This window comes from Hippocampus bargibanti, linkage group LG10 (genome assembly GCF_051943395.1).
Source record: "Hippocampus bargibanti isolate YZ-2025 linkage group LG10, ASM5194339v1, whole genome shotgun sequence".
Lineage (NCBI taxonomy): Eukaryota > Metazoa > Chordata > Actinopteri > Syngnathiformes > Syngnathidae > Hippocampus > Hippocampus bargibanti.
The window spans coordinates 859502-871703 of NC_142743.1; the positions used below are offsets into that span (position 1 = coordinate 859502).

At 43.8% G+C, this 12202-nt stretch overlaps 1 protein-coding gene across 7 annotated transcripts in view; it reads left to right on the top strand.

Moving 5' to 3' along the window:
* sh3pxd2aa (SH3 and PX domains 2Aa) overlaps positions 1-7753 on the top strand; it is a 90954-nt gene extending 83201 nt beyond the window's left edge. For all 7 annotated transcript variants that reach the window (XM_089005488.1, XM_089005490.1, XM_089005489.1 and 4 more), the window contains 3 exons: positions 266-315; positions 2494-2613; positions 4293-7753. In XM_089005488.1, the coding sequence (XP_088861614.1) occupies positions 266-315; positions 2494-2613; positions 4293-6296 (2174 nt within the window). In that variant the 3' untranslated portion in view covers positions 6297-7753. The remainder of the gene's footprint in view (positions 1-265; positions 316-2493; positions 2614-4292) is intronic.
* The last annotated feature ends 4449 nt before the right edge of the window (positions 7754-12202 follow it).

A 12202-nucleotide genomic window follows, 5' to 3' on the forward strand; every position in this document is an offset into this window, starting at 1 on the left:
AATATGGTGTCCATCGTAATTGTCAATGTGAACATTAGTGTTAGACAAAGCCAATTTTTTATTCTGTCTCGGCTTTGACGCCATCGGCAAGATAAGTTGCTTCTCCACAGAATGAAAACCTAACCTATCAGAATATAACATCGTTTTGTTGTTTGGATTTCCATTGTGCTTAAAATAACAAAAACATCTTGTTAATTTCTTGTATCGCAAGTGAAAGTTGTTTTCAAACTCTATCATTCTGATAGTTCTGACTTTGTTTGTTTAGGGTCTCCTAATCTGAGACAAAAGCCTCCTCCAAGAAGAGAGACCAATTTGGTAAGACATTTCATTAACTTCTGTGCTTGCTGTCGCATCTGTTTCACAGTCTGTGTTGGCATTTTGGTTTGGTCCTTGGGCTGTGGAGTTTTCCTCTCCAACCTGGTCACTCCCAAAGAAAACCTCAACATCTTCAGCTCTGCTTCCTTTCGTTAAAACATTAAATTCCCGAGATCTATCAATATATCTTCCAAAAGAGTCATTCATTCCTAAGCACTTTTTGTACCCTCTTTGTGACACGAAGCAGTTCTAGATGAAAGAGGAGAGGATCAAAGCGTCCTTTTCAGCAGTGGATCAGGGACTTCATGGTGGAATGTGCACGTCTACTACAAGCTAAATGTTGAAAGCAAACACGCAGCTGTCGCATCCATTGACGAAAAGAGATTGTGTCACATCTCCTGTCCCACATAAATCCGCTTCAATTCCAAGCCGCGGCAGTTCCACATACAGCCGTCAGCAAGCGCTCTTTTTTGTTATTTTTGTCTTGTTTTTTGTGTTTTTTTTTTTTGTCGTTTTGTGTTGTGCGTCGCGTGGAACGGATACGGATTGTTTTTCAGCATTTTTGCCCACGGCATTCATCAACGAGGAGACTGTGCTGAGCGGTTGCGCCTTTTTGGCAGCATGAATATGCCAGTACTGTTTTTGATTGGGAGGAATGTCGGTGCCATTTGACTGCCATCGCTGGACATCTCTGGGGCATAACAAGTAGAAGTGCAGGTGGAGTGATGCATCGGTGGAGTTGTGGAGTAGCAAAGTAGGGAGTGCATTTGAACCAGTAGCGGTGCACAAATCAAAACAATTACCCCTTCAGGATTGCTTTTGGGAAAGAAAATATCCCACCACGACTGTGCAGAGGAATTTTGCAAAAATAAAAAGCGACCATCGAAAGAGGCTCACGTGTGTGCACAAACAGCGTCTGCCTCAAAGCCCTTTTGTGGTGTTGTTAACATTGTTCAGTAGAAGGCTAGTCTTATTTAGATGTTTTAGATGTCACCAAAAAATATTGGTGCCATGCTTGATATTTATGCTTGAAATGCATGCTTTTACAAAAATAAATCATTTGTATGCTGATTTCATCCCATTTCCAAAAAATGGAAATCAGACCAAATTTATATCTAGTTTCTAATGCTGATTGCCATAGAACTTAAAACAATCCATCTTGTGTACCGTATTTTCCGAAGTATAAGGTGCACGCCCAATGAATGGTGTATTTTCACACTTTTTCCATATATTAGGCACACCGGACTATAAGGCGCACCTTCAATGAATGAACAAGGTTTTTCAAATCTAAGATCGACATACGTATATACAAGTTTTCCAAATATAAGGCACACCCCATTACAAAGTGCTACAGTAGAGGCTGTGGTTACGCACTACTTGTTCTACAGGGGGAAATTGAGTCTGTGGCTGCTGACAGTAGTTGCGAGACCTGTTGTGGCTCAATTTTACTTCACATATGAGGCTCACCTTCATATAAGGCACATGCTCATCTTTTGACGAAAATCAAGACTTTTGGATGCGTCTTATACACCGGAAAATACAGTAGGCTACATATTTATATCGCATTGGAGCACAATCATCTGTGGGCCAAATCAGTCAACATCCAGTCACGGCAAGGTGGGATTGAGAGGTATTCTCTTGTGATAATCGCTGTGATTTAATGAGTTAAATGTGCCACCATCCAAGAATACAAACGCTTTAACTGAATCGAATGGTAATACTCCCAGAGGTGCGCATCTGAATTGTTTTCCTATATATTGTATGTCCTCTAATTTACTTGTGTCCAGTCAAGAATGTCCCCTGCCTGTCACTCAGCATCAAATGGATTAGGCTCCACCCCATGCATGAAAATGAACAAGATGTGCGCTACGTAGACAAATGGATGCTTCATGACAATACTCAACAAAATGTTGTAAAGCATCAGAACATGGTCCCATGCGTGTTCTGAAGAATTAAGCACCACATTAGTTTGAACAGAACAGAAATGGGTTTTAAATGTTGAAAAATCAAACAACAGTGAAATACAGCAGCGACAACAATTGCATCAACTCTTTTTTCCAGATTTTGGAATTGCTTGCCTTCTTTTTTTGTCATTTTATTCCTGAGGAAATCATGATCACTATCAGGTTATGTTATGTTGTCTTTGCCAATGAAAACTTGGCTTTTGTTGCTTTTCAGGGGTTGCAGTTGCCTAAGCCACCAGAGCCACCTGCCGTGGAAGCAGAATATTACACCATTGCAGATTTCCACTCGTCCATTTCTGATGGCATCAGCTTCCGTGGAGGACAAAAGGCTAATGTGAGAAGCCATGAAAACAACACTTATCGAGGAAATCTTCGGCCAAAGCTCACTTCAGAACTGATTACGTCAATTTAGCCAGGGTGCCTAAAACCGTTAATTGTGTACCCGTTTAGGTTTAACTATAATTTTAAAGGACAACCGACGTCTCCGGACAAGTTGTGTCCATAATTTGTAAAATGGCTTCAAATGACTTCTGCTGAGCGTATTTTACGAAGATTCCACCGCATATAGCTATATTTTACCTTTTAAGACTCGCGCTGAATATTCAGGAAGTTTTGTTTTTGAGTTGGTGGCGAGTCCGTACGTGACGTCACTAAAGGACCGCCCTTGACCGTAAAAAAGGCGCATTGTAGCGGTCCTTCCGTCACGTCAATGTATTTTGCTGTACTTGACCAAAAGCCGCCAGAAGGCCAGAACAGGGCGTCAAAGCGCCATATAAGGAATTTATCAGCCTGTGGAAACAGAGGTGGCCACAGGAGGTCGCCATTTTGTGCCTCTTTTTTTGGGTGAGAGATTTTCCCCCAATGTTGCCTCAAAATGGCACAAATAAATTCTTTAATCGATTGCAAACATGTATGCTTTCCGCTTCAGAACTATTTGAATCATATTCATCACTGGATGTGGCACAAGAAAGCATATTCTCCGAATCTGAAGCCATTGTTTTGATTCACTAGCAATGCAAGACATCTTGGCGTGACGTCACAAACTGGGGGCGGGACTTTCTGAAAATGCCCAATTCGTAGCTCAATTTTTTGCAGATTTTGGACACTTTAAGTGTCCACATTTTTATTGATGTTTTGCATTTGACAAAAAATATCATACTGCGTGTTTTGTGTATTTTAGATGCTATAAAACCTTTTTCTGGTGTCAGTTAAAAAACAAAAAAGTGACGTTGGTTGTCCTTTAAGCAAACACATTTTAACTTATTCACTTCCATTCCCAAATTTATTCTGGAATTGAAAATATGATGTGGAGCACCATTCCCGAATTTGTTCAGGTTTTGTTTTTTCTTGTGGGGGGTGATGATAAACCACTGTTGGCTGGCAATGTTTTTCCCTCCCATGAGGGGGCAGCATTTGCTTTTTGTCCAACCGCCAGCACTTGCACCTCATATTACTCCAGACCCATATAATTTAGGAATTAACTTATTTTCTGATGAACGGAGAGAGGTTAAGGTTTCTTATGCTGCATTGAATGTTTCTGTAATCCTAAAACTCAGTATTCTGTGGGTCATGGAATTCCAGTGAAAATGACAAAAACCCTGGCACTGGAGTGGTAACATTTTGGCACATGTCTGGCAGTGAATGAGCAAGAAAACTGCGACTTACTCTTATGTACTTACACAATACAGTTTTATTTCAAACATATGAAACAAGTCAAAGCATAGAACATGTACCGCTGGCCAATTGCTCATGCTTGTATCCTGCTCGTTGGGCATGCCCAATCAACAACACAAGTTGAGTTGAGAGGTTTGATTATGTGACTAACCCACCAAGCAGGGACCAAAGAAAAGGGCTGCAAATTGTTTGCAAATAATACTTTGTGTCTGGATATTGACACAGCGGCGGGGCATGTATCACCGTGTAGAGCGTACGTGGCAAGACACCCGCAATGGACAGAAGAGAGAAAAAAAATCAAAGTCCTCAGTTTTAAAAAGCGTTTTCTTTCTTGTGTAGGTAATAGAGAAGAACCCTGGAGGTTGGTGGTATGTGCAGATTGGAGAGATGGAGGGATGGGCACCATGCTCCTACATCGACAAACGCAAGAAGCCCAACCTCAGCCGTCGAACCAGCACACTGACCAGACCCAAAGTCCCACCCCCGGCCCCTCCTGTGAAAAAGCTGGATTCCGAAGGGACTCCTCCTTCTAGCACATCCACTCCTAAAATAACGGATTCTCTCAAGAGATCGGTGTATGAGGAACCTGAATATGATGTTCCAGCAGTTGGCTGTGAAGGTGAATCGGACAGAGATTCTTTCAAAGATGAACGTTCCGCGGGTGTTAAAATTAGTAATGTAGTCAGCAACAAGTATAGCAGTTCCCCTCCTTCAAGTAAAACATCCCCTCTTGTGTGCAAAAAATCACCGGTTTTCGCCCATCGAAGGGCCTCCTTTCGATCTGCCGAAGAAGTTGCTAAAGAGGAACGTATCTATGAAAATAATGGCTTTAACGCTAGCAGTGATACGAAAGGAAAATCGGCAGAAGCGGCCAGCGAGCCTGACTCTCCAAGGACATACCATTCCTCTACAGTTCCACGCAAACCCTCTGGATCTTCACCGTTGCCTGGTCACCCCAAAAAAACAATGACCCCAGAGATGAATCGAAGAAGCCAAACTCTTGGCAGACAAATAGACATTCACTTCAGGTCCCAGGAGAACAGTGCCCATTCCTCATCGGAGGGATTGAATCGAGGTTCCAAGAAATGCACGAGCATTACCCGGGATGTGGAGCAGAAAATAGGTAAGAGTCCCTCGACCAGACCAAAACCTTCTGTCAGACCTAAGCCCCTCCTGACAAAATCAGACTCTCAGAGTCCTGAGAGGATGGATATCAGTTCCCTGAGACGTCAACTGAAACCCACAAGTAGGTTACGACACGGACACAAACCTTCTCCAGGAGAAGACTCAGATACCGCCTCAGTAATATCATCTGAGTCTGAATCTATGTGTTCACGCAGTACCTCCGATCTTTCATCGGCTTACTCCAAAGGTAGCTGTGGAGATTCTGACGTAGAGGGATCCTGTCTGTACCGTTCCCTTGATGCATACAAGAAAGTCCAAGAATCAGAGATCAGCTTTCCAGCTGGGGTGGATGTCGAGGTTCAGGAGAAGCAAGAAAGTGGCTGGTGGTACGTGCGCTGGGGTTCTGAAGAGGGTTGGGCACCCTCATTCTTTCTGGAACCTGTCAAGCGAGTGGGTGTCGCTGCGAGGCGAGAAACAGATGGACAGGGTAGTAATTCTGATTGCCTTGAGAAAAAGGAAATGCACGTCATGGATCTAAATGACGGCAATCTGAGCCAGCAGCATCAAGGTTTGAGAAGGAACACACCACCAATTCCTTCCAAGCCTCCCGGTGGCTTCACTAAGCCATCTGGGATGGTCAATGGAAGTGTACGGATGAGGAATGGTGTACGCCAAGTGGCAGTGAGGCCCCAATCTGTATTTGTAACGTCGACGCAGCCGGCAAAGGATACACATTACATGACGGGCTCTCTGAGACGGAATGACTCTCTTGGCAGGGGAGATCGCTACGGCTCAGGTTCTGCTACACTTGGTGTCCACCGAAATGCCTCCTTCAGCACTGTCCGCCCCCACGTGGTTGTTGAAAGTCAGACGCGACCCGCCGACCGCTCGAACCTGGGCTCCTCGGGAAGCGGATTCAGCTCAAGCAATGTCCCGGATCCCCTTGGCAGGTTTAGCCAGCGCAACGGTATCCCTATATCCACAGTCCGTCCCAAACCCATGGAGAAGAGCCAGCAGATCAAAAATAATCTTGGCAGGGATGTGTACGTGTCCATCGCCGATTACTGCGGGGACGAAGAGACGATGGGCTTCACAGAGGGTACCTGTCTGGAGGTCTTGGAAAGAAACCCCAACGGTTGGTGGTACTGCCAGGTGCAGGACAGCCTGCTTCCCCGTAAAGGCTGGGTCCCGTCCAACTACCTAGAGCGCAAGAAATAATGGGCACCCATATTCACTTTGCAAACACCTTTTTGATGTCCCCCGAAGAAGAGGGAAGTGTCACCCCTCAAGAATGTTACCCGCCGTCTCCTACAAGCAATACGTCCTTGACAATAGCCACTTTCAGAAGAAAAAAAATCTGTGATCTGAGAGAAAGACATATTAAACGCTGCTTTACTAAAATATTTACAAAGGATTGTTAAGTATTTACACGGAAGCAACAATGTGGTCATATTTTCAAGGACCACCTTAAAAAGATGGTCGCAAAAGGACTTTTAGAAATTTCCATCCCTGACTGTGATGGTTAAGTGCCTTTTGTATTTCACCAGAATGGAAATATTAAATGGTGGATGGTCAACTGTAACACCAATAGAATATTTGAAATTCTTCCTTGAACACAACCACTGGCTCCGACAACACGTTGAAACAGCTGTTTTGGATCTGGGGACTTGTATGAAAGACGGACACATTTGATTGGCTGAGCATTATGTCACCTCAAATTCTATTGATCAAGCAAAGAGGAATGAATCTCTTATTTGTTGATGTTATTTTGTATTTGTGTTGAATGTCTCTTGGGTTGATGTTTTCTTTAGATTATTATTTCTACTCTTTTGTGACATCTTTGTACCGCCAAATGCTTTATGTTATAAAAGTAAAAGCTCTTTTAATGTTCTACCGTTTAACAACATTTGAACAATATACAACAGAATGAATGTTGAATGTTTGGCAAAGTACAGTGTTGTCAAATCATCAGTTGCATTTTTATGCCAAATGTAGAGCCCGGTAACGCAAACATTGAATCCACAACAAATAAGTAAATGAGTTATACATTGTTACTTAAGTTATTAACAGTTTGTTTCACTGCGTTGCATTTGTCATCTTAATTTATGCCCTTTAATTACATTTAACCCAAACATGTGAACACACCATATTTTCTGTATTTATGGCATGACTAATCTAAAGCATTCAACAACTGAACTGAAAGCCAGGAAAAATTGTGATGATGAAAGTACAATGTGTAGAAGTCGGCACTGGAGGACAGTATTGATTAACATTACTGGTCGCCCAAAACACTCCTGTACGCCTTGACACATCGAGTTGACCTTACATGCCTCAAGGTGCTTTATTTCCCCGCCATATTGAACAGGCATGTACAGTTTATACTGAATTCACCTTTATATACCCAAAATTGTGTCTGAGAAGCTAGAACGTAATCAAGCATTCCTCATTCACTTTCGTTTTTTGACACAGAAACATAAATCAACACAATAATTGATAAATTACAACATGTTTCTTTTCTTGTTGTCTGAAAAATAAGGATTTAAAATATTGTGACGAAAGAGTTCCTTCATGTTGGTGGAGTAGCTATTACAGAAACAACAAAACTAAACTGCCAAAACTATTAATTCAGAGCCACTATGCCATGTTTTTTTAATAAACACTGTCAATGAATTTGAGCATATGGTACAAATGTTTTTTTTTATTATATTATTTATAATTCGTCTGTATTATTTATAATAACCCCCCAAAAAGCACAGGAAAAATATTTTCATACAATACATTTTAAGAGTTTTTAAACCAGACGCTGGCACTCACCCAGCGTCGGAAGATACTACGCCTCGCACCTCGCCTGTGCCTTGAACTGCTATCGGTACGAGAGTTACTTCGCCCGAGGTATTTATTAGTCAGTTGATAGTCTCGAGATTGTATGCTGTTTTGCACCCTCGTGTGCATTTTTGTTTTTCCCCGAGCGAGTGAGGTTGGACGGATCGCCCCGCTCACCCACTCGCGGTGCTCTGTTTTGTCAGTTTTTGTTCAACCAGTTTTTTTCCAGGTCCGCGTTATCTCGGCCCCGCGCCTTTTCTTAATAAATCATCTGCCAGGACCAACGTCTGTCACCTGCTTAGCGAACCTCCCCAACAATTAACGTTCCGACTCGTCAGCTGCCACTGTCGCCATCGGAACATGACACAGCTGGTCACGAAGAGAGCGATCTACACCCGTACGCCGCGCAGCATCCCACCCTCGCGTACGCACTCACGCGTCGTACCGGCGTTCGAACTCCGATTTTTTTTCGAACTGCAAAGCAAGAATTTCTCAAATTTTTTGTTCGGTTCAAAGTTCAAATGTTTTAACTGGCAAACTGAAGTCAATCTTTCTGAAGCAACAGCCTCCACCTCCAAACAAATTAATACAGTACTCGATCCGTCATTTTGAAGGTGAAGCGCCATCATCCTCAACATATTATAGAACAACAGCTTTCCACATTACACAAGACTCTTACTAGTTGCTAAACATTTGCTTTTACTCACTTGCTTTTATTTGTACAGTCTATTATTGTATTATTAGTTTGTCCAGTCACTGGGGGGGTGAATGGAGATGGTGCAAGCTTCTTTTCGTGCTAGCTGTTTTTCATTAATCCTAATCAACAACAGTTTTTCAACCTCTTCTATTGCCTGAGACTGTTGCTTGGACAACACGGAAACACCCTTAGACACACACACACCCTTAATAGCTTCCTTGTCCTTAAGGATGGTAGCAATGGTCTACTTTGCGTAATGGTACTGGGACGCTCAGTCACACAAACGCACACCTCGTTCGTGTTTTTCAATGATCTCACTCTTTTGCTTGACCGTAATTTTATTTTGTGTCCTCTTCGGCTTAACACTAGCCTGTGGTGGGGTCTTTTTTTCGGTCCCATAAATGCAAAAGTACTCCAATCGATAACAAACCATGTCCGCACTCAAAGAAAGGCGGTAGGCCGCCAGCCACCGTGAGCTCCATCTTCTGCTCGATCGTAATTTTCTTTAATGTCTTCTTAGGCTTAAAGGACGACCGCAACCATATTTTTGTTTCCTAACTGACATCAGAAAAACGTTTTATAGCATCTCTAAAATACCCAAAATACGCAGGCTGATATTTTTAGTCAAGTGCAAAACACCAATAAAAATGACTTAAAGTGTCCAAAAACTACTTCAAAATGACTGTGATGTCACGCCAAGACGTCTTGCCTTGCTCGAGAATCAAAACAATGGCTACAGCTTTCTTGTTACTCATCCAATTATGAATATGATTCAAATAGTTCTGAAGAGGAAAGCATAAACGTTTGCAATCGATTAAAGAAGTCCTTCCGTGTCATGTTGAGGCGTCTGGACTGCAATGTAGGGTCCCAGAAAATGCACAAGATGGCGCCCAAGCTCCGTTGGAAATGGGTTGATTTGTCTGCTGGGAATTTGTGTCAACTAGGATGAAATAGTAGTCTTGGTGCAACACACAACGATTCACCATCGCGTTATTTATGTATTGTCCTTCTAATTCGCCATCAACATGGATCAACACAAAGTTTTCAGACCAAACAAAGTACCCAAAATGCATTGTGTGTCGCTTTCTCGGTCAGGGGCGTTCCTTCCGTGACGTCAGGACTCGTCACCAACTCAAAAACAAGACTTCCGGAATATTCAGCGCGAGTCTTAAAAGGTAAAATATAGCTATATGCGATGGAATCTTTGTAAAATACGCTCAGTAGAAGTCATTTGAAGTGATTTTACAAATTACGGACACAACTTGTCCGGAGGTGTCGGTTGTCCTTTAACTCTAGCAATTGGTGGGGTCTTTTTCGGTCCCATAATAGCAAAAGAACTCCACTTGATAACAATAGCTTAAGAATGAATGACTCTCTGTGCCTTTGTTTTGTCATATTGTCTTTGTGTTGTCATATTATTTGTTTTTTGTTTTATTTTTTTCTTTTGACTTCAAGATGGCGCAGCGAGAGTGGCTGCCTTTCCAGCAGCTCATGTATTTTGTTTTTCTACTTTCATTCCTTTCATCACTTTGCAGCTGTGAAATGTAAATTTCTCCACTGTGAGACTAATAAAGGAAAATCCAAATCACGTCCGCACTCAAAGAAAGGGGGTGACGAAAACTAGTCCGCCATCCTCTCTTGACAGTCCATCGAAGTCGAAGACGACATAGCTTCCATTCTTATGTGGGGTATTGGACAGTGGTTATTGGTGCTGGCGGCAATGCCACTGTAGGTGACTATAAAGCCCGATTCTGGAGCCACAAATCCTGCCACATTCAGGACATGTGAGGCCAGGACCGGGCTGGCGGGGTGGTACTCAAGCAGCACAAAGGTGTCTTTGCTGGTGCCGCACGATCCTCCTCTGGGTGCGTTTGTCTTCAAGTTGTGTCACCCCTTCTTGGCATAAGGAACGCCACAGTGGCCTGTTAGCTGCAGCAGACTCCAGATCGCTGGGCTTAATGTTGCATTTCCTTAGAGTCTGTTTTCATTAATCCTAATCAACAACAGAGTCTGTTTAACAATGGTCTTTGTATCGCAGCTTTGGACCACCAGGCTTCCTATTCGCTGACAAGAGTTGTCCATAAAGCACCTGTCGAGGCAAGCGGCAGCTAGCCTCGACAACCCACCGGAGTTGCCTCTTTGCCAGTATTGCCGCGATACTGGTGGAGGCAGTGCGTTGAAGGATGTCGGTGTGTGGGACACGATCCTGCCAGGTGATGCCAAGGATTCGTTGGAGGCACCTGATGTGGAATGCATCAAGGCGTCTCACATGGCGTCGATAGATGGTCCAGGCTTCTGCGCCAAATAGCAGCGTGGACACACATACTGCTTGGTACACTGCGACTTTTGTTGGAGTTCTTAAGTGGTTGTTTTCAAACACACGAGTACGCAATCTGCCAAAAGCTTTGGAGGCTTGATTGATGCGGGTCTGGACGTCATCATCAATTAGACAGGAAGGTGTTAGAATGCTGCCGAGGTAGCTGAATTGTTGGACAACCTTGAAGGGTGTGCCACTGAGGGTGAACACTGGGGTTGGAGAACTCTCTTTTGCCATGACCTCCGTTTTGGTTACATTGATCACCAGACCAAGTGATCGGTAGATGGAGGACAATCATCTGCATACTGTAACTCGTGGATGCCACTGATCAGGGTCTTGGTCTTGGCCTTTATGACCTGCCCCCGTCACTTTATCCTATCGCCAGTGGACTTATATGGTGGAAGCTGAAACCTGCGCTACTAGTGGATTTAGTGTGAGGGACGGGGCGCGCAATTCCTTCCCCCACATACTTGGCCGCACCCGCTGTATTCCAGTGGCAAGAGTGAGGACTCAAGACGACCTTCAGGTGAGTGCGGTTGCAAGGGGCTGCCGGTGGTCCGATCTGTTGGACTCCGCCTACGCCTACCCCCGGATCACTCTTTGTCTGGCCTCTACCCTCCGACCTGTTCGGCTTGGGTGACCCTGCCAGGAGTACAAGACTCCAGCCGACATAGCTCTCGGGGTCATGGAGACGCGCAAAGTGCCTCACCACGATAAGGTGGTGATCCCAGTCGAGGCACGGTCCGCCATCCACCGTGGCGCTGTTCGACCGTGTTGTTTGGTGTTCATCCGCCAAAAACAAGTCCGCCAGCCACCGTGGCGTTGTGTGGTTTGTTTCGTCTGCCAAAAAACTAGTTTATCAGCCGAGACTATATGCTCGCGAATTTAATGTTCGTGAGGCAAAAAGTTCGCGAGCTAAAGCGTTCGTAATCTGAGGTATCAATGTACATTTTCTATCCTGCCCCAAGGCAGCCAATATTCACTAATTTCAACTATTTTACATGTGAATGTCTGAAGATGAGAAATGCCTGATAACGTTTCAAACACGACTAGTCACTCAACCACAAATACTGCTTTGAGAACGTGCCGGTAAAGAATTGGGAGACATGGGTGGATTATTTTCAGCTGCTGTGGATTTTTTTTCAACAGCCGGTGACACCTCCGGCCAACGAGGAAAGCCCTGACCAGTGATAGTATTGAAAAGCTGATCTTATTCAAGGGGAACATTCGAGCAGTTTGGGGTAACTAATGGTTTATGAATTACCGTAACTTCTTCCCCATTGAGTC